The following is a 22,795-nucleotide window of genomic DNA, read 5'->3' as shown; positions in this document are numbered from 1 at the left end:
AAACCTCACCCTTCCATTTCAGGAGTAGAAACTAATTTCTCAGCAAATCTTTGCCAACTGGTAAACAGATCAGTAAGGTTCAACAATCTTAAAATGAAATATTCACATATTCTCCTGAAAAAAGTAACTTACTAAAGCTGTAAATTCCTAAAAGACAGTTAATAAAGCCCTTTAGCTTCTACAAGACTTTATTAAAATGTATCGTGTTTATACAGAGAACTTACCTTCCCAAAAGAAAAAGAAATTAAAGGTTCCCCCACAAAAAAGCTATCAGCATGCTGTGCTGTAGGAGGCACTCAAAATGTACTGCTATAGGAAAACACAGCACAGTTTTCATAGTTTATGATGCTACAAGAATATCACCTGTAGCCAGTGATGACTTTTCTTCATCCATATGTGGTGCAGCCATAGATAAAGAACTAGCCAAAAGAATATCTGTCATTTCTCCACCACACACACACTTGCAGTAATCACTATGACTTCAAGCAATATAAAGCATTAGCATGTTATCACCTAGCCAACATTTTTCACATATATCAGGAAAAAACTGAAAAGTTCAGAGACGAAGCAGAATGAACACACCAGAAAAAAAACCCAGTCTCACTCACTGTTCAATACGTGGGGAGAGATACAGCTTAGGAAAAACCTGCGTAGCTTCTGCATCCTCAAAACTAACGGAGAGAAGTGCAACATCTTCTCCAGGATCTTCATTCACATCCTGTGCATAAAAAAATAAGAAATATAAAATGGCAAATAACAAACTGAGTACTTACAGGTAACAACTAATAAGTCACATACCAATTTATTTAGGAGATGTTTAAGTGAGGAACCTAAAGTGTAACCACTGAAAAACAGGTTGCAGATTTATTCTTTCTTACTATATTGGTATGTAAAAGATATTCTGCCATGCTTAATTTCCTTTAAAGTTTCAAAATAAAATTACTGTGCTAGCAAGTGTACAGTAGTGTAACTCTCCTTCAATTAGCTGAACTACATATTTCAGTGAAGATGCAGATTTCATTTTTAAGAATTCTTGGTTTAGCACTAACATCAGATGCAAATGCCAAAGAATTTTTTTTAATGTTACAATATCACTGAGTTGTGACCACAGATTTTATATTTGGTTTTTTTCATAGTGTATGGTCCAAAATTTCCGCTGTACTCAACTCCTACTTCTCTTGTGGATGAAAAACATTTTTGCAATCAGAAATTTCTATCTAGAAGTCACTGTCCCCAAGTTTCCTGCAAATTAAACCCATGTATTACCTCCAGCAAAGACTGCATACTCTATAATAACTATTGTAAGGAAAAAAAAAAAAAAATCCATGCTAAGTACCATGAGAGTCAATCTTAATGCATTCACAGTTGAGGCTTTCTTTGTATCAGAACAATCAGTTACAGTTTTGGGATCAGCTAGAACGAATTGTTTCTGGTTAGGACCTGACATGTCTCCAATTCATAAATCATATACACCATGAACAAGTGTATTTCTGCTACACACAACTTCATTTAAGCTCTTGACCTCTAGTTAGAAAGTAATGAGTTAGCAGTGCAGTCACCTTCATCAACAGCAAGTAATACAGCGCCACAAAGAAGTCCTTTAATGTGTTTGTGCGTATGTACATAGCAACTTGCCAAGATGCATTTGTTTTTATCCGTTTTGGAAAAATAGGAGAGGAAATAGATAACCCAGCAGATATGCGCTCAAAGCAGGATCAACATGGTGCAGTGTGCACTGCTATGCTCTGTCCCACAAGCAGCTGTGAGGAAGGAACATGCAAACCACTTAAAACATTGTTAGGAGATCCTGCCCTATCTGGGGAGAAAGAAAAAAGCGACTGCTGAGTGGTTTCAGGAAGAAAATCTCGTGCCATTTGAAGCTTTGGCAGGACTGAAACTGTTAACGTCCAGAGAGACTAGCTGCATACCAGCTAGTACGTGCAGAACACAACACGCCAAGAAACTTAGTGATAAGCTGCAGGGAATAATGGGTCTTAAAAAAGCTTAATTGTCTTAGATGAAAAATGAGACAGAGCTGACAGTGTTTTCTTAAATTTTGCCTTGGTGTGCAGCTCACTTCTGACAGCTGAAAGAAAAGTGTACTCCTAGAAACGCCTATAAAACAGTCACGAGCACACTAAGGCTGGAAATCAGAACATGGTTTCAACCCGAAGCTGCAGGACAACACTCTATATGAGTGGTGAGGACAAAAACTAGCTGCTGTCCTGTTGGGGTATGATCAATTTATGGATGGGATTATATGACATGGTTGCCTGTAACACCACCAGATAGGATCTCGTGACCCACAAAGTTCCCTTCAGTGTTATGTTTCCAAGTGGTACTGTCATCTACAGTAAAAGAACCAGCACAGACTACAAAACCTTTTTCAACAAGATAAACAACAACAAAGAATACCCAAGAGTGCAATCCCCCCCAACATTTTCCCCAGTATTTCATATATTTTCTTCATGAAGGAAAAAATTTAAATAAGGAACAGCTTTCACTCCTGAAGCTGAGTATGGCATTAACTGGCTTTTTCTCATTAATTTGCTAATTGTCAATCAAATGAAAAGAACTATTAAGACAGATTAAGCAGTAATGGTAAAGATTAAAAAGATTTTATATTAATGGGCATTCTTCAAGAGGTGACAAAGTACATACAATCACTTGGCTGACGAGAAGCTCACCATGACCTGACAATGTGCACTTGCAGCCCAGAAAGCCAACCCTATCCTGTGCTGCATCCAAAGCAGCGTGACCAGCAGGTCGAGGGAGGGGATTCTCCCCCTCTACTCCACTGTGTGAGACCCCCCCTGCAGTACTGCCTTCAGCTCTGGGGCCCCAACACAAGAAGAACATGGACCTGTTGGAGCGAGTCCAGAGGAGGCCACAAAGATGATCTGAGGGCTGGAGCACCTCTCCTGTGAAGACAGACAGAGAGTTGGGGTTGGTCAGCCTGGAGAAGAGAAGGCTCTGGGGACACCTTCGAGTGGCCTTCCAGTACCTAAAAGAGGCCTACAAGAAAGCTGAGGAGGAACTTTTTACAAGGGCATGCAGTAATAGGACAAGGGGCAATGGATTTAAACTGGAAGAGGGAAGATTTAGATGAGATATAAGGGAGAAATTCTTCATGTTGAGGGTGGTGAGGCAGGTTGCCCAGAGAAGCTGTGAATGCCCCATCCCTGGAAGTGTTGAAGGTCAGGTTGGATGGGGCTTTGAGCAACCTGGTCTGGTGGAAGGTGTCCCTGCCTGTGGAAAGGGGGCTGGAACTAGATGGTCTTTAAGGTCCCTTCCAACCCAAACCATTCTATGATATAATACGTTCACTCATGTACGTATACCTTTCTTCCAAGACCATATTCTTTTGTTTGTAGTTCTTTTCAAATATTTTGTTTTTACAGAATAGAACCTACACGCATTTTACAAGCTACATGGACAAAACCAAATGTATTTAATCTTGCATTTAGTATTAGTGCTTAAGTTGATGTGTACACACTGATTGACACCACGCATGAGACCAGTTTCTAGAATACCATCCAGGTGCTTAGTGATCAAAGAAAACCAAAACAAGGGGGAAAAAAAAAAATCCCACCCTAAAACAGATTAGGTGAACATCACTACAGCACCCATTAACCCATACAGTAATATTACAGTATATCTTCTACACTCACTAGTAGCTTCTTTAATATGAAGATTCATGCCAGAGAAAAAAAAGCACACAACATAAATCATCACTGTATCTTTCCATGTTATGCTGCAATAAGCCAATGTGTGTATAATAAGAGGAATAAACTGAGACATGAATTTTTTTTCCATTTACAAAAATAACACAGAGCAAACATTACTGCAACTACTGTTGCCAGCACAGCACTGCATTAAGTTCATACAGCTATTGTCCAATGCAAATTTGAGTAAAGAAATTGGCATTCTTCTGTAACTACCACTTTTCAAATGGATGCATATTTTTGGCCCTGAAAAATGAAAATTGTGACTTAAAAAAGACCCCCAAAACCCAGCATTCCTGTAGGTTTTAAAAGATGCAGTGCAGTAACACCATGAAGCTGCTCACCCTTATTGCTCAGGTGGCTGCAGATGTACGACAATGTCCCCTCTATCTGACACCACACTGTTTATTCCTTTCAGACTTTGTTACCTCTATTTATGCAAGACTCTGCATGGTAGAACTACATTCAACCCTAGTATGTCTGTTACAACTGTCATTTATAAAACTAAACCAAAACCACATGTCTTAGAGATAAATTGTGGAAAGCTTTTCAACTAATAGACCTTTTTGATGTTGTCTGTGCCAGTCACAACTTAACTCCTTCAGTGATCTCTCTCCTGGTCATCTCTACAAACCTGTTGGTGACTAGGTGAGATGATGGATCCTTAGATTACCAGGCAATGACATTTCCCCAGAACAGGGGCTGAGATCCTGAGATCCTTTCATTACACCAAAGCACCCAAAGGCAAAGGTTGTTTTAATGCTTCTTATCAAACTCTGCCCAGGCAGTGTTTTCCCCTTTCCCATTTCTGCATAAGTATTTCTCTCAAAGAACAGGCTAGATTTAAACAGAGCAGCAAAGTAAAAATCACCTCTATTTTTATTTTTCAGTTGGCTTCAAAAGAGAGAGTGACATCCAATTGCTTTGGCAATATTATTCCCTTTGAGGAAAAAAAGAGGCTGTTAAACTAAAGTCACAACACATTTTTTAACATTTAAGTAGCCTTGCTCCTTCCCATAATTTGTATTCAACTCACAACACTTAGAGGATTTTATTAAAAAAAATTAATTTTATATGTAAGAAAAACTGATTTTGTAAAAATGAAGAATGGCAATTTTCCATAAATGCTAGAATCCAACGTTAGAACTGCCACATTAAAAGTACCACTTTATACTCACAGAACATTTTCCACACAAGACGCTGCAGAAGGTATTATTAAAATGAACTTCCACTGAACAGAGAACACATCCTGGACCACAGGAATTTTGAGGTTTAAAAACTGAATGTTTGCAAAAATGCCTGAAATCATTAGTTAAGCATGTGACAATGCACACCTATTAGTTTTTCTACAACAGTCTCAGGCCTGATAGTAAAAAAAAAAACTCTAGTGCACTGCAATGTAAAAGATCTAACATAGATTTTCATGGTGTCTTTCTGCCATCTTGCTATCACATATTTCTTTTTTTAAAAAAATCATCTTTTCCTCATTTCAGAAAATGCCTATTCAAATCAAACAGGAAAAAATGGATACATCATTCAACACAGAAAATAAATATTTTTCTTTCCCAAGAACTGCGAGGGGTTTCCTATATCTACAGGATACTTTGCACAGTGTGGACTGATCCTTGACTAAACCTCCAAAGTGCTGTGGAAATGCAAAATACACATAGTAAAGCAACGTGGTGAGAAAGGAACAAAATAAAAGCCCTAAAGATTTTCAACCCATAGGCTTTTTTCTACTGCAGAGACCTTCGAGCAACAACTTACAAGAATTAATAGAACTTTTCACAAAGAAAAGCATAAAGAGAAAAATCATGGTATTTTATTCTAATTTACCCTTTGCCTACGTAGCCAGTGCAGAAGAAAGGTTCATTAAGTACGTATTTTCGAAACTCAAGAACAAGACGCCATGTGAAAATACAAATGCAGCACAGAACAGATGAAAATGGAAGTTTGAAGGCATTTAGAATTTTTTTTTTCCCCCTGAAAAACTTCAGAAAAAGACTTCAGGTATCACAGGACTACAAAGTAAAACTTAAAAGCCTACTTCTAATTGTATCAGCACTGTCTACACAACCACTTGTTAGTTTTCATTCATATCAATCTAAATTTACATTCAAATGCATGCTTCAACGTTTACAGCTGCTCCCTTTGCAAGATACTTAATCTTTTTGTGAAGTTAGTATGAGTTGTTTATGAAAATTATCATCAAAACCACTTTAAATACACCATCCAAACGGCATTGTTTTCTTGTATCCTACCTACTGTAATTGAAAACTGGGAATTTACTGGAACTGACAATTTATTATGAGTCAGACAGTTGATAGCCAGTCCAACCAAAACATCTGCTCCACACAGTCACAACTGCTATAACCCATTTCCTCTTGTGCCTGGAGTCCAACCAAGTTGTACGTTACAGTTCCTTTTCCTTAAAGATGCAGACTCTGGAAAATCAGTTATTACCTTTTCTTAGTTACCAACAAAGAATTGCCTTGCAACCTCTGATTAGAGTAGTCTTTCAATAGGAGGTATTTCTGTATTTGGCATGCAAGTGCAGTTCCCTGCACTAAACAGCAATGCATAAAGCGGTAAGCAACTGCAGGCTTATCCCAAGCAGGGGCAGGACCTGCCTTTCCATGGAAATGGAAGACTTGAGAGGCAAGGGGCATGAGACTGGGAGGAAAGTGTGTGCAATGGACCAATGCAAAAAATCAAGGACCTGATATTAGGAATCTGGTTTAGTGTGATTAACTGTAAAGCAAGAATGAGCAGAAAAGATACTTAGAATTTGGTAGAAAGGATGGGAAAGGATGTGCGGGAAGAGCATTGGCATGCTTTGGGGAGGACAAACAGTTTCTGGCCTGAGGGATGGTAGGAAATGAGATAAGGGAGCAGGGCTTCTTGTAGGGCTGTTAAGTTTGCACTGTAAGTACAAACAGCAATTGGTTTGGGAATAAAAGTGAGGTAAGGAAGAGCACACAAACTGTTCAACCTACCGAATGTTCCTCTGGGTAAGGAGATTCCATGCAGACAAATGATGTTGCAGATGCCTCCCAACTGTACGGGAGGTTCCCATCCCCAGCTGATCATTCCTACCTCTTCATGGAGGTTTCTGACCTCTCTGCTCTCACAACTGCTCAATAATTGTCTTTGTGGTATGAATCTAATTGAAGGGACGGAAACCTCCAGCAAATGGGGGGGGGAAGAGATCGCTTAAAATAATATAAGCAAAGGATAAACCCAATTTACAACTTATCTGATGCGATGGAAGTTGGTAGGAAGGTGGAACAGAAAGGCAGACCATGGGTGAGAACACAGCGGACTGAGGAAGCGTTGATCTTAGCATCTGCAGTCAGCTGACGACAAGTGGAAGTCTTTTAACAGACACTTATTTGACTGTGATACCTCTCAGCCCTACCAAGTCAGTCAGCTTCACTGAAGTCAAGTGTGAAACTTATATTTCTGGATCCTTTCTGGAGAAAAAAGGTCTCCAGAGGAGAAATGCACAAGAATAACATATATTCAAGAAAGGTAATTTATCTTATGGTCAAACTTAACCCATGTAATTTTGCATGATACATACCTGAAATGGAACCATATCTATTAACAACTGATTAGACAAACGAACAACAGAATTTGGTTTTGAGGCTGAAATGTGAATTGCACCAGAGAAGAATACACAATACTATTCACTCCATTAGTACTAGTGGGTTACTTGCATCACAACAGTTAGCAATGTTGGTCCTATTCCCTCTAAATGACAGTGTGCAGTAACATGAAAAACAACTGTCAAACATAGCACAAGCAACTCATACCCTTACTGCGCAGCAGTTTCACTAGCCAGCTTTGATACAAGCAGTTACATATTCTCCCAACCTTTTTCTATATCTAATGTTTTTTAAAAAGATAACAAAACACACTAGGGGAAAGCAGGCTAAGGAATGTGGAGTGGCAAATGAGACTGAAAAATCTGCTTCACTCTTGGGAGAGTATGTAATTATTCCAGGAAATTCTTTCTCCTGTCTTCCAGGAAACCCACCAGGTCTGATCAAGGAGTGCTGATTCTTTAAATAGGAACTTTAATGAAAACAAAGGCAGTTACCTTGCATGCACTGCCCATGGTATCAAAGCATTCCAAACATAGCCCCTCTCCCAAGGTAACATGGCAAAGCACTCGTCTCACTCAGTCACGGCAAAGAGCACATTCAAGCCCAGTGTAATCCCTATTTTAAAAGTTACGTGAAAATTGTAGTCTGGGAACAACTTTGCAGAATCTGAAGATCAAGTTTCTAGGACAATATACTAAGTTTTCTTCATGAAAACAAAAATAAATAAATAAATAAATAAATAAATGTCTACTAAGTATTAAAAAAGTATCAGCAAGACCTCCAAGTATACCACTGGGCATTGATAACTGAACATGAAAAACAAGGAGTATTTTCTTTATGTGAGTAATATCCTAGGGTTTTTTTCCATTGTCATTGTCAGTTTTTTGTTTTGTTTTCAGACTTTTATATATAAATATACTGTGCTTCTCTAAGACAAATACTTGAGATCTGTTTTGCTCATACCATTTTCTTTTATTATGGTCATGGTAATTTACCATTACTTTCACAATATGATTGACCATCAGAGTTAGGTAAAGAATGCCGTTAGGAAAAGCACAAGAAAAAACAAATGCTTAAAAAGAAAGAATAACATTCCTGTCATTGAAAATACACGCTAGATTCACAACTTTCAAGATTCATGTCATTTAAGTGGATACAAATTAATTTATTTTGTCAGTAGAAAAAGTTTTGATAACACTTTCACCACAACAATATTGCTTGCTTACGTCTGAAAAACACAATCTCAGAAAACAGGGCACATTTCTTCAAAGGTGAAACCCATGTTTTGGTATGTTTGGGACTCTAATTTGAAATAAATAATCTAGATGAGGCACAGTCTAAAATTAATATTGGGTGCAGTCTAAAATTAGTATTTCTGAACTGATTTCAAGTGAGCTTTCAAAGTTCAAGCGGCAGTTGCATCCACTCAGACCAGGCCAATGTTGCCATGTCTTGACAAGCAACTTTTCATCTTTAAACCAACAGCACTACAAAAACGGTTCTTGAAAATCACGATCTTATTTCTGCTACCAGCAAATACTCCAATAAGCTACTTCACTGGCATCAGCGGCACTACAGGCGGAATAAAGGACAGCACAACCTGAGCAACTGCGTGAGAATCTGGCTGAAAGCATAGGACTGAAAGTTTAAATGTTTTCTTACAAGCACAGAGCCTAGATAAATGACTCTTTAAAGCTTGGTTGTGAACAATGATCGACTTTTTAACAAAAAGATTATACATATGGTAAACATGCACTGAGTTCCTTAAAAAGTCATGTTAGAAAGTTATGGGTAAACAGCAAGCAAAAGACAAGTAGTATTAAAATGCATACCTGGGCTAATAACACCAACATCCTAAATCAGAAAACATCCAGGGTCAGCAAGGCAGAGAGAGTGAAGAAGGAGGCAGCTTTACTTTGTTCATCTGGGCTTTGCTATTAGTGACAGACACGCTGATTCTGAGCAAGCACTACATTCAGTTGTATGTATTTACATTTGTGTATGTGTTTTCAGTGCATGGAGGACTCCTTTTCACCAGTGTTTAAGATGTTCACTACATAAATTTTTCATTTGAGAATGAATCAAGATGTCAGCCCTGCTTTTAAGCTTGCTTTCCTAGATAAAGATCTGGGGACACATTCAACTTGGAATTCAAATCTCTCCAGCAGGCTTTGACTGAGCCTCAAATCTCTCCAGCTACCTCTACAGATGACAACTATAATTTATTCAGAAAGGAATATTTGCATTCTTCTCCTTCATTTTACTGATTTCCCATCTCTTTAAAAATAGCCATTTCATTGCACAGGCCAAAGAGCAGTCATCTCCTGTTCAGTGGAAAACAAGATCTCCTAATAAATGCCCAAGTACTTCACGAGAGTTCAAACAGATCATTAATACAGTTTGAAATAAATTAATTTTCCTGCCAAGCCAACTTTCTAATCACCAAATACAGCTCTTCTATACATGGTTATTTATATATATAAACTGACAAAACAAACATAATAGACTAGTATACAGGGCTCACAGTCCAGAAGTAACAATTGCATTTGGGAAGACTGCAATGTATTTGTGCAAGTAAGGATCCTAGGTACAGAGCTAAGTCTTAGAACAACAGCATGATGCTAACGAGAGTACTTTTTTAAAGATAATTGACTCATTGATACAATTAATAAATCTCACAAGAAAAAAAAGAGTAATAGTTAAAATACAGTGAAAAAGAGACATCTATGATAAGTATTTCTGTAACTATGCTGTTGTTGGAAGTCAGCATAAGCGTTTATTTTTTAAATCAATCCAACTTTTTAATAAAAGCTTTTTCCCCTGCTCTCCACATATTCTTATATGTTCCTGGTTCAGTGAATATCTCTGCAGAATCAGAAATACTATAGATTACATGGGTCATAACAAGAACGCCAGAGTAAAGCCATATCCTGAGATATATCTTCAGTGAACCAGGAACTACCAACAAGATTTCACAGATGAAAAAGTGAATAATCAAAGTGTAAGGTAAAAAACAAGCAAAGTTACACTTGCTCAGTGGTCTTTCACCATTGCTGCTTAGAATTGCTGACCTGATTTAAAAATATGAAACATTTTCTTTTAAAAGAAGATGCCAATATCAAAAGTATTAACTGCTGTGAGTTGCTTTGTCAATTGCTGTCTCCTGAGAATAACAGGAATGTTTCTTATTAAAGTCCATAGAACTTTTTTATTCACAAACTGTTATTATGCATTGCCATTTCAAGTGTATAATATTTATATTTCTTTTCCAGAGAATTCTATTATTACTTTGTCCCATTATTACATTTATGTCTACTGGATCTTGAAAAAAGAGTATGTGTTTGTGTGGGGCATTTTCTGCTTTGTACAAAGAATATGGAAGTCAGAGCATCCTGTCCCCTTGAGCCATATTTACAAACATTCCCTATTCCAACAAACAATGTGTTTGGTGTAATCATGCACACAAGTGTGTATGTGTACAGATGTCACCAAGAGTAAGAACTCATTACTGTAAAAAAAAAATATTCATCCAGTAATAAGAGAAACAGAGTTTGTTTTCTTGCATTTGTGTGAAGGTGGATCCTGCTACAGGTGGTAAGCAGGATGCTGGAATGAGGAATAAAAGCTGTATTATTCAAAAGTGATTGTGACATTGGTCGTGACATTCTGTGTCACGAGAGGTGTCTGGAACTTAAGAGTGTGAGACAGTAACTCTTGTACTTCAGCATACTGCTCAGGTTAAGGTTGACTCACCTGCTGTTGTCTTCCTTGCCCAAGATACTGACTGAAACACAGGGGGTCCAGCCCAGATGTGGTCCCAATGAATTAAAGTGGTAGTTGCGAGAATAATACATCACATTTCCAGATGAAAGAGTGATTCCATCACCGAGATTTCCCTGATTACTGACTCAGAAGAGATCACCAGATCTTTTCCCCTACCTGTTCCACTAGTGCATCCATCACCAACTTGGGATAAAAAATTTTGAGAAGTATTGTTAAACCCTTTCACAGCATCTGGAGCTGTGTTTTAATGAAAAAAGATGAGGGTTCAAAGGCCACTGCCCTTGAGTTTTCAAAGTCCTTCCTGACACTTTCTCTCACATACCATCTGTTCAAAGGTTGAAGGGATAATTTTCTGTAAATCTAATCCAACTTCTAATGCTTTCAACAAGGCCCCAAATCACTTGCATATGCTCAACAGCTTCAGCACAGCATCCTAGCATGCACAAATCAACAGAGCAGTTCTCGATCTGTTCTTGGTCAGATATTCAGCTTTCTGTCCATAAAACTGAGCAGTACGTTCTTTGGCAAGGAGCATGATGTCATCACACACAAGCAAGATTTGGATCACGACAAGAGAGTTTGAACTGGAAGTTTCTTACCTTGTACTACAGGAGAGAGCATCTGACAGTTTTTTTTCTTTTTTTCTTTTTTTTAAAATTTTCTTTGGAACAGTAAATTTAAGAAATTAAAGACTACACTATTTTCAAAAGTTTCCTGAAATAATGCAAGTTTGATGTTCAAACTTCACAACTGATGGGATTTGCTGGATGGTTATTGACTGTGTTCTACCCTGATGTTATGAACAGTTAGAATGCACTGACAGACAACCGTAAGTCTTCTACTTCCCACTTCTTCATGAACCACAGCTGCCTACAGGCAACAGTTTCAAAAGAATGTAGTCCTCCGTTTGTGTCATGTATGTACACCTGTAGTGGGACCCACTATGACACTTCCTTGGGGACAAAATATTAAGAATTTATAAAAGAGTTTAATAAAAGTGTAGATTTGGAAGTAATTTAAAAAATAAATAAGAAAACCAAAGTAACTGCCAGCTAAAAAACTGAGAAGTTGGGTTGGGTTGGAATAAGAATATCTGTAAGGCCCATTCCAACCAAACCATTCTATGATTCTTTGTCATCGTAAAAAAACCAAAAAGATTAAAACCAGTGATGTTAAATTGCAATATTTAAACTCCTATGCACATTAGCAAGCTGCAAGTCTGAAACCATTGAGCCTTTTCTACTAAGAAGCCACTTAGAAAAACAGTTGTGTTTATCAGTGACAAAATTGTAGCATTTTAAGGATCAAGGGAGAGGGAAGATTCAAGTCACATGCATTCTGGAAATTCTCTAAAATTGCCAAATTCAGGTCAATTTTTCTAATTAATCTTTTCACCATCAGCAGCTTGCTTTTTGCAAGCCTATGTAAAATTGCTTCTACCATCTTAACATCTCATGTGTAAAATTCCCCCTTTTTTTACTTTATGGTGTTTATCTAGAAATAACATGTGTCTCATCTTTTACTTCTAGGGTCCAAACATAATGTTAGAAGCCTGTCCTATCTTGCTATTTTCTTAATATTAAGAATAGTTGAAATTTTGGCCCACTGTTTTCACTTTCTATGCTGTACCGTCACAGCAGCCACAGAACAAAATCATCTACATGCACATTCTGCCCCAACCTCCACAACCACCCAATACATCAATTTCTGCTTCTTTGGAAATAGAAAAAAATACTGTGAAATGAGAAGGGTTGATGAAAATATTTTAAGCTAGATACCACATCTAGCTTCCAATAAAAAGGTTGAGAAACACTGCTTTAACCATAAACATAGTTCAAGTTTTAGCCATGAGATAAAGCTGTCTAAAAGTGCACTCTAATTAAGACTGAATACATAAAACAAAACCACTAAGTAGTGGCAATATGTTCTTTTTAAGATCTAACAGGAGACTCAAACTCTTTGTAGAGTCATAATTGACACAGCATACAATGAAACATCATCACATAGGGAATCCCAGAGATAGTTCTAACATAAGGTCTTGTAAAGTATTAGGGAATATGAAAACTTAACAAGTAAAACTGTGAATGTAGTAACAGAAATAGGCTGTGTATGTCAACAAAGAAATTCAGGAGCTATCCGTGGAGTGTGTGAATATTTTCTTTGTCATCACAATAAAAAAACTGCTAGGCATCGATACTGAAATCCAACACCATCATAGTTTTATCTTACAGGTATGCAGAGAACAGACTTTCCTTTGTATTAACTTCACAGTTCTACAGATTATATAGCCATGGGATTAAACTAAAAATTCTGCTAGCAAAGCAATAGCCATATGTTTCTGTCATGTTTAGTTCATTAGCAATACAACAACTCGTGTTTAAGTGAAAATTATAATAAACCTGACTTCTTCAAATAAATCTATCTGCATTTTCATTGATATTTGTAAAATCAAGGACAAATGGTCAATGTAATAATTTATTTCAAAAACTGTTATAAGTTTATACTTACACTCAACACTTATGTAGGCTTTAAATCCAATAAAAGTTACTGTAATCCTAGCATCACTGAAAACAGTAAATCCAGGAAAATAAATCAGTCTAAAAATACAACCTCAACTCTGGTTTCATCCTACAGTCTAAATACAGCTCCACAGAGTTACATACACTGCAAATGGACCCTCAGTTTTAGTTCTGCTGGGTACTTCTTTCAAAGGTATAGCTGCTTGCTACAATGAAATTTGTAGTATTCTGCTTAGATTAGTTTCAAACAATTCAAAAAACAGCACTAACTGCAACCTATGGTAAAGTGTCCCACAGCTGAGCATGTTAAAAGAGAATATTTCAAGAGAAGATACACCAATTTATTAATCTTCACCTTCCTTTGCACAATGTTATCATCACGATAAGCTCCTTAGACATATCCATGGCATATGAAGGTGTACATACACATATGTACATATACAGGTTCTTTTAAAAGTTACACTCTAGTTACCAGATGGTCACTGCAGTAACTAGCTTAAATGAAACAGAAGTAAAGATCCTTCTATCCTCTCCTTTTTTTGCTGCTTCATTTGGGATCCACACTACAGTCTTGCCAAGTTCTGACCTTTCAGCCCAGACAGTTACTCATGTCATGAACACAAACTTTAACTATGAAACTCAAGACTCTTCCTTCTCCATATAGCATTGTTAACTGCTTGGTCTGCAACAGAAGTTACACCTTATACGACTTATACTTGGCACCACAGCCACATTCAGAAACCTCCATCTAGATCAAACCTTCATTTCTCTCGATAGGCCACCAGACTCTTTGAGTAATATCAAATAGAAATTATTAAATATTCTTTGGAAATAATCTCTGTCCTGGCTCCCGGTGAGCATATGCTTTTTAGCCCCTATACTCAAGTCAATCAATATGAAAACTTCTAGAGTCTTCCAGTTTTCCAACAGGTCTATTTCTGAAACTGCTTTTCAGCTCAGCTTTAACACTCTCCCAATTTTATCAATGACAATATTTATACTTACATAAGAAGAAATTACGCCATTTCCTTTTGTCTTCCTCCACATTCAATTCCTAACTATCCTGAACTAACGGAAGACTTCATAAAGGTTTTTTAATTTACTTTATGCTTTGGGGGTTTTTTAATATATTTTTTATTTTATTTCCATGGTATACGTGATCTTCCTCAGAACAGAAGCTTCAATTGCTTGAGTCCCTTCAGCCTGAAATACAAGCTGATTACTTAAACACATTTATCCTAGTTTTTACTCAAAACTACTGCACTTACTTGACACTAGTTTGTCTTACGGCTACCTTGTGTCCAAATAGATGTGCTTATGGTAAGTGGTTGGTTTGGTTTTTATAAATATAGCACAGATATATCCTTTTCCATTAGGACTAGTCAACACCTACAGATCTGTATCTGTTGTCTTCCCCCAGAACTTTTATTCCATTCATTCTGAGAGCAGTTTAAACCCCACTGCATTAATCAAGGCTAGAGTGTTCCCACATTAAGAAATATTCTCTGCAGGTATTTTTGTATCTATGAAATTGGCTTCCAAGATGCTTTACATTAAAACTTTAATCTTCACAAGATTACTATAATTATTAGTTGCACTGTAATAACTGGTTTTGTGGCAACCATGTGTTTAATGCTCTATTGTTAAAAGAGGAGCAGTCCCTTTTATAAGTCTTTACTATCTGGAAGGCAGATGCATAAAGATACCAGGAAAGTCCAGAGACAAAACTAAACATCCCAATTTTTTTTCCTAATGTTTGTTTGCTTTGTATTGTAATTAACTTATATTTTATAGCTTTAACAACAAATTATCTTAGAACAAGAAAAGGAACTAACTGAAGGGAGTTCTTTGCCATAGCCAGTTTCACTCTGGAACATACTGATATGTGAGGTACAGTTATTTCAGAAAAGAGGAGAACAGAACGGACACGCTCAGACAATATAATCATTGATGCCTCATCTCCTTAGGGAACTAAGCTAAAATTACAGCTAAATGAACAATGTGGTTTATCTGAAATTCTGAAATATGGTAGGTAAACCCTTGACATAAAAATGTATGAAGAATTCCTTTGTGGAAATATGTTCAGAGGATGTCAGTAGGACTTCATTCCTTCTAGAGGCTGTTATTTCCAACTGAAAAGCCATTCTTCAGAAGGAAAAATGGAAGTCTATGTTGTTGTACAGGCAGATAGTTGGCGGAGATGGCTATGAAGGGTACTCACAGTAAGTCCATGATAAGCTGTATTTAAGGTTCAGTAAGCATAGAAAGTGGAGGCTCAAGACTGATGGCGAAATGACTGTTGTTCACATAGCTCCTCAGAAAAAGTCATCCATTCACTTTCTGAGAAAATGGTTTATAAGAAGGTTAAAGAGGTAAGTCTGAACTGCAAAGGTTCAAAGTCTGTAAAAACTGCACTCCTCATGTAGTGCAGATCAGAATTTAGATTATTATTCCTTGATTTTACTTCATTTGAAATTACTTTTGGAAACAGAACAACTGGACAGCTATTAGGGGAAGAAGAAACAAGAAAGGGAAAATAGGCACAGACATTTCTAACTTTCATCAAGCTATAATGTACTCCTTGAACAAAGCAGGTGAGGTCTTCTCTTACTGCTTGTTGAAGAAAACTAAGATGATGCTATCAAAAACTTACAAATCTTACAAATATTTTTCGTGTATTCTGTGATGTTCATGATCAACTCTTTCAGCGAAAAAAAGGTTTATTCTTAGAAGAATATGTACATTCCCAGTGACCTAAACACTGTTCTTTAATCTAACATAGTAAAATTACTGTTTAATGCAAAGTCCAATAGGAGATCCTTTTTCTTGCCTGTAATTCTCCAGGGAACTTAGGTAATGGAATCAAAAACTTGAGCTTTAAACAGGTGCTGGCACAAACACAGTTGCAGTAACCAGAGCAACCTTAAGCAATGTTGTTGTTACCTGGTGTCTCCTCCTTGGACTCGTATCTTTGTATGAGCCCTAGGCAGTTCATGACTATATATATCTTTGCATTAATTCCCACTTAACAAAGTTGCATTTAATTAAACAAACTTAGGATTCTACAGTCCTCACCAGAACTGAGATGCAATATTATTCTAACAAAGTTTAGTAGGTATTTACCAACTTTGACAAAATCCCTTTTTAGTGGATATCGTCAGAGTAAATACTGATCTTCAATTTCACTTATATTATAAATGATGACACTTCGTATGTTTTGAATTGGTAAAAACTTCTGTCTACCATAATATTTTTAACCAGGAAACTCAAGTATCTTCCATATTTCAGCACCTGGAAATGTAATGATATGTGGTCTGAGGGTATTCAGCTGTGATATCGAGAAAATTAAGTTACCCTCATTAACTATTTAAGAGGAAAAAAAACACTCAAGAAAGATAACAAACTTCTGACACCACTGCCAACGATATGGTAGATATGAGTAACACGGACCTACTTTGGGACTTACAGTGTTGTTTTGTCTAAAAGACAAAAGTTCTGAGTCTACAATCAGAAGATAAAAGAGGTCTTGGACAATGTAGAGCTTCTCCAGGCATACAGAAATTCCAAGGTCAGTGCAAAGAATACTGTAGGTATGATTAAGATACCCTCCAATGCTACTTCTGAAAGCCAAGATGCCTTATTTATTATGCTTTCCACTCAAACAGATTAAGTAAATGAACTGCGTATAAGGAAGGTCTTGCTTCCACTGACATAGCAGGGGCTTAGCAGGTTTCGGTACAGTTCAGAGCAGGTAAGGAAGAAGATGAAAGCCACTGTCTTCAGAAGAGCAAGACATACTGTGGTACTAATCAATCAGACCTCTGGTGCTAAGGGTTGAGCTCTGTGTTGAGAAAACTTGGCTAATACAGAAGTAATCACAACAGGTTTTGCAATCTTGCCAGAGGTGATACTGACGCTGCCAGCAATTCAGACACTGGTAACAGGCACCTCAGCACAGGGAATACCAATGCTTATGTATTGGATAGTTGGTATCATAATAAGATTTCATAAATGAGTTTCTTTCATAGAGTGCTGGATCATGCATAGGGTAGCTAAAGGAAGACAGAAAGAGCTGAGACCATTCCTAAATTCAGGTTTGGTTTGATCAACCTGACACCACAACAGCTTGAGTTGCCATTTACATCTAAAGGCCTGAAGCTAACTTGCCAATGAAGGCAAGAAGAGAATGACACTTAAGTCTCACCACTGAAAGTCTACTTAATTTTAATGTTAAGTGAAGTTGATGCAAGCCATTCCTCACGTGGACAGATTATAATATCATGTCCACTGTCTTCCGCTTCATTTTGACATATTGAACTGACATTAATAAATTTTTAAATAAAGCAGCACAAAAGCATTTGCAAAGTACTTATCACGCAAAACACTTGTAATCCTAAAATCATACATACGCACATTTTAAGTTGCTGGTAGCAATTCAAACTATACTTAAAATGGATTAAAACAATATTTAAAAGATATTCCACGAGTATGTTTAAAACAAATATTCCAAGATTTTTCAGTTTGGTTGAAATTAATAAAATTGCTCATTTCCTCTCTCCCTCCAACACTGGCATATCAAAGGATATTAATTGAGATTTAAAAACATCTACTGAATGACAGCTTCTTAAATTGCGTAAAGTTCAACCATGATAAACAAATACTCAAATGGACAAAGATAAGCACACGGAACAGCTTGTATGCATCTATTAATAAATATCATACTAAATTTAGGTTGACAGCCACAACTAAATTAGCAGATAAAGTAATTATTGTATTTGATAATCCATGGCTTCAGAATCACAACTACCAGAATCTATTTCTGTTCTGTCACTATGTGACTCTAGCAAAACTTCGTAAACCAGTTCCTCAATTTTAAAATGGGAAGATTAACGCATCTTATCAGTGATGTTACAGGGTTTAAGCCAATATTTCTAAACTTTTAGATCTTGACTGTGAAGTTCTCCATCAATAAAGCAGAAAGGAAGACTATTAAGATTAATTGCTTTAACTACCACCAACTACTTCATGAACAACAACAAAAAATTTCAAGTTGCAGAAACATTTCCAGCATCAGACAGCTATCACTGATAGCATAAAATTCTTTTAATAGAAAAAGAATCAAAGAGTAATTCACCTGATGAGCCAAATTTCAGCCTGATGCCTTTACAGCAGTAATAAAATCCCTGAAAAGAGGATTCATAATATTGATGCAGAAATATTGAGACAAACTCAAAACTATTAATGGTGCAAAAGACACCACTTCAAATGCTTTTACCTGTCTGAACCAGTACTGCTGCTTTGACACACCCACAATTCTTGTATATATTTATCCCTCTGAAACACAGAACAAGCATGCAACACAAAGAAGACTTTATATATAATGCCATATAATTACCCTTCATATTTCAGATGGTTTGAAAAATCTATGTTTATGAATATAGTTCTCTGATCATGTTCCTGTTGACTTCAAGCAGGGCAGAATACACCTCACTGAATAAAAAATTCAGTCATCTCTCGACTGGCCCAGACTCCACCAACTGGGCCAGTAGACCAGCCTTCGCATAAAGGCATCTGAAATATTTGTTTTTGAAAAATTGCATGCAACTGGTTTCATAACAGGAGTCATAATACTTCTTGCCTTGATCACTTTCCAGGATCATAAACCTCTTCTGTTTTCTAACACAAACACAGGGAAATAATTCCACTAGCTAGTCCTTTCCCACAACATGAAGTGTAATAAATATTTCTTTGCAAAAGAAGGAAGAAAACCCACCAACCATGATGTACACACTTGCTTTTCACTCCAGACAAAACATCAGTTTAAAGCTAGAAATCAACTACTTTTTGTCATAGTTGAGTATATCAGGGATTCCTTGTTTCCAAATGCAAGTGACTTGATTCTCATTACTGAATAATCAGTTACTCTGATTAACTGTACTATTACTATTTGTAATACTACTATTTGTACTACAAATACTGAAAATAACAGTATTTGTGTAAGAAAAAAGGAGAAGGAAGACTCAGTGACATCATATCACCATTCCAAAAAGTTATATGGTAATATACACTCCATACTGTGTATTTCTGTATAAATACATTGCTTTGTAGGTGTTACTTTATTGACTGAAATCTACATTTTAAATCTCATATTTGCAACACATCTAACTTCCTACAAAACACACTGTAGGAAAAATACAGCAGAAATAAGTAAAATTTACTCTCTTTCTGCCAATCTTGTACAGAAAATAAATAAAAAAAAAAAGGACAAGTACTCTTAGGAATTCTTTTACTGCTTTGAAATTACCAGCACATTAGACACACACATACTTATTGAAAAGTTGTCTACCTGCTTTTTCAGCATGTAAATGCTTCCAAACCACGGCAATAGCTGTACAATCAATAATTGGTTATAGAAAAAAAAATTAAGACTGCAAAGATATTAATTCCATTATTTTAATGGATTCCTTTCTTGATTAATCAATGACCGTATTCTCTTAAGCATATCTGTCAGGACATGTCTTCCTAACAGATCTTTTCCGCCTGGAACATGTAAGGCATTGTCCTCATCTTCAAACTGTGATGTTTGAAGAAACAAAACATTATATCAATGTGAAATTGCATATCACCAAGAAGTTTTACATTTTTTTCCCCCATTTTATGTATGAAAACCCAAGAGATTATGTGACTTGCCCTCTCAGCATCACATTGAATCTCTTTAAAAACCTCTCTGGAAATCAAAACAGAATAGAAATATTGTGCTTCACTTTCAGATGTAGTTTCATCACTGTGAGATATGGAAATAGAAGATACTGACACTCTACAACAGAGGCTTTAAAGACATTAGTATGCCTTGGGTTTTTTTTACAGAATCTCAGGAACATTCAAAGTCTTTACAGTTAAGGATATGTGTTGCATATTTATGCGTAATATATCAATCTGTGCATCACCCATGGAAACAACAGCACGTATACTTTCATCTTACTATGCTCAACAGTTTTGGTCACTAAAGATGAGCTTGAGATTAAGAATTCTGTTAAATTCACCAGTATTAAAAAGGAAATATACTCTTAAAAATGGAATGCACATTGAAAAGCATGAAAGTGGCTATTCACTTCTGAATTTCTTTTATGATTTCATGATCTTAAAACAAAATGTATCATTTTCCCACCATAAAGAATATCAATGCCCAGGAATTCCTCATTCTCAAGAGAAATACAAAACATATTGAAGAGCAACAAACAAACATTTTGCTAACAATTACATTTGTACACCACCAGGCTGGGACTGCTCTGAAAAACTCTTCTCTTCATATGCAAATTCCTGGTAACACACAATGCCAATTTCATTTACTTTTTCTTCATTTTACAGGCAAGCTTCTAAACACCTGCAATCAGTAACAGTCTCTAGGTATTGAGAGCAGGAGTAGGGTGGAAATCAGGCCTAGTACCCAGAGAAAGATTTACACAAATAGATAAAAAATAAGGAGGTGTCTAAAATGTAAAGTTTTATGTTTCTGCTGTTAGACAAATTTGATTTTTAAATTCATCTACAGCTAAAACATTTATCAGCAACAGTATGTAGTTCAGACTACTTCTTCCCCTGCCAACAAAATCTTTTTTTCAGACATGGTATTCCTTCATGTACTATTTGGAGGGAAATACTTCTGTGTAATAAAAATTCCTTCTGTATTTTTTTTCACTCCCTTCCAACTTATACCAAACAAGAAAGCATAACACACATCCTTTTATGGTTAAAAAGATCCTGATCAAGGTTCTTAATGTTCTCGGACAAGCAATGCCCACATTACCCAGCATTTTCTTGACTTAACACAGTTTGAAGATGAGGACAATGCCTTACATGTTCCAGGCGGAAAAGATCTGTTAGGAAGACATGTCCTGACAGATATGCTTAAGAGAATACGGTCATTGATTAATCAAGAAAGGAATCCATTAAAATAATGGAATTAATATCTTTGCAGATGGGTACTTAACAGAATCCTGTCAAAGTATTTTTTGTCAATTTTTGAATATTCCTTTCTCAATCAGCACTGATAAATGCTTTGCTGTATATTTGTCTAGCTTTCAGCATATTAGAAGCTGGTTTGCAAATAATGGCTGCATAAAAACATAAATAGCCCTGAACTAATTGTTTACTTAAAAATAATAAAACGAGCATTTTACATAGTTTGTTTTCCATGTAACAGTTTTGCGAAGATCTGAATGCACTCACGCACGGGAGAAATAAGTAAATGTCTGGAGACAATACTGTGAATGTTTCAAACCAGTGTTTTTGTAAATTTACATGCAGTAAGCTTCCAAAAAATTAATCTCAGTAAGAATCTTTTTCATTGTATTTTTCAAAGAATCCAAAATTAGAACACAAAGATGAACAGATAAGACTTGTTTCCACTCTTTCTCTGTGATTTAAAAAGCACACTAATGTGTTTTGTATAGCTGTAAATATCTTAATTGATAGCAACTTCCAAAATTGCCTTAATATGGTAATGCAGAAATTATTCATCTTTCTCTACAAATTCAGACTCTTGCTTTTTCTGTCCAAACCCAAAATAGCTTTTGCATATTAAACGAACTGTTAAGTCGTCTTCATATTGAAAATTTACTATTGATTCTCTTAGCTCATGGGAAGGGAGAGATTTCCTTCACAGTAACAATGATGAACAACTCAGTGGAGGAAGGAGAAAACCAACGGCACCTTAACCTACCACAAATGTTCTTGCACTGATCACTTGACTAAAGATTTATTTTTAAATTGTATAATCCCTTAGATGGGCATTTCCAAATGGATTTAAACAACACTAATAGAGGATTAGGTTGCAGGCAGGAGTTTACAAACAAATTCAATCAAACATCTCAGTGCTAACCAAGTGTAAATATTCTACTTGGGCATTCATCCCACTTGAGCAAAATTGTTCTAAAACTTTTTGGATGATGAAAAACTTTCCATTGTCAGCAAGTTTTTCATTCTAATATACACATATTGTAGTGATTTTTTTCCTTTTTAATTTGGTTTCAGATTCAGCGCATATGTGAGCACACTTTCAGATGCCTCCCTGCCCTCTTCCCTCCTTTCCCCCAACCTGTTTTTAGTCTCAAAGATAATTCAGTTCATAGCAGCTATATGAAGATCAGCAGTCAGGTAG

The 22,795-nt window shown here is 36.4% G+C and overlaps 1 protein-coding gene across 1 annotated transcript in view; it reads right to left on the bottom strand.

The window, feature by feature from the left end:
• Positions 1-608: 608 nt before the first annotated feature.
• BRE (brain and reproductive organ-expressed (TNFRSF1A modulator)) overlaps positions 609-22,795 on the bottom strand; it is a gene marked incomplete at its 3' end in the record, with an annotated part of 91,580 nt that continues 69,393 nt past the window's right edge. Inside the window, exon 7 of the mRNA XM_009709717.1 lies at positions 609-718. Coding sequence (XP_009708019.1) covers positions 609-718 — 110 coding nt within the window. The remainder of the gene's footprint in view (positions 719-22,795) is intronic.

This window comes from Cariama cristata, unplaced genomic scaffold, assembly GCF_000690535.1.
Source record: "Cariama cristata isolate BGI_N322 unplaced genomic scaffold, ASM69053v1 scaffold761, whole genome shotgun sequence".
Classification (NCBI taxonomy): Eukaryota; Metazoa; Chordata; class Aves; order Cariamiformes; family Cariamidae; genus Cariama; species Cariama cristata.
The sequence above is the reverse complement of the archived record's forward strand: the minus strand, read 5'-3'. Positions and strand labels throughout refer to the sequence as shown.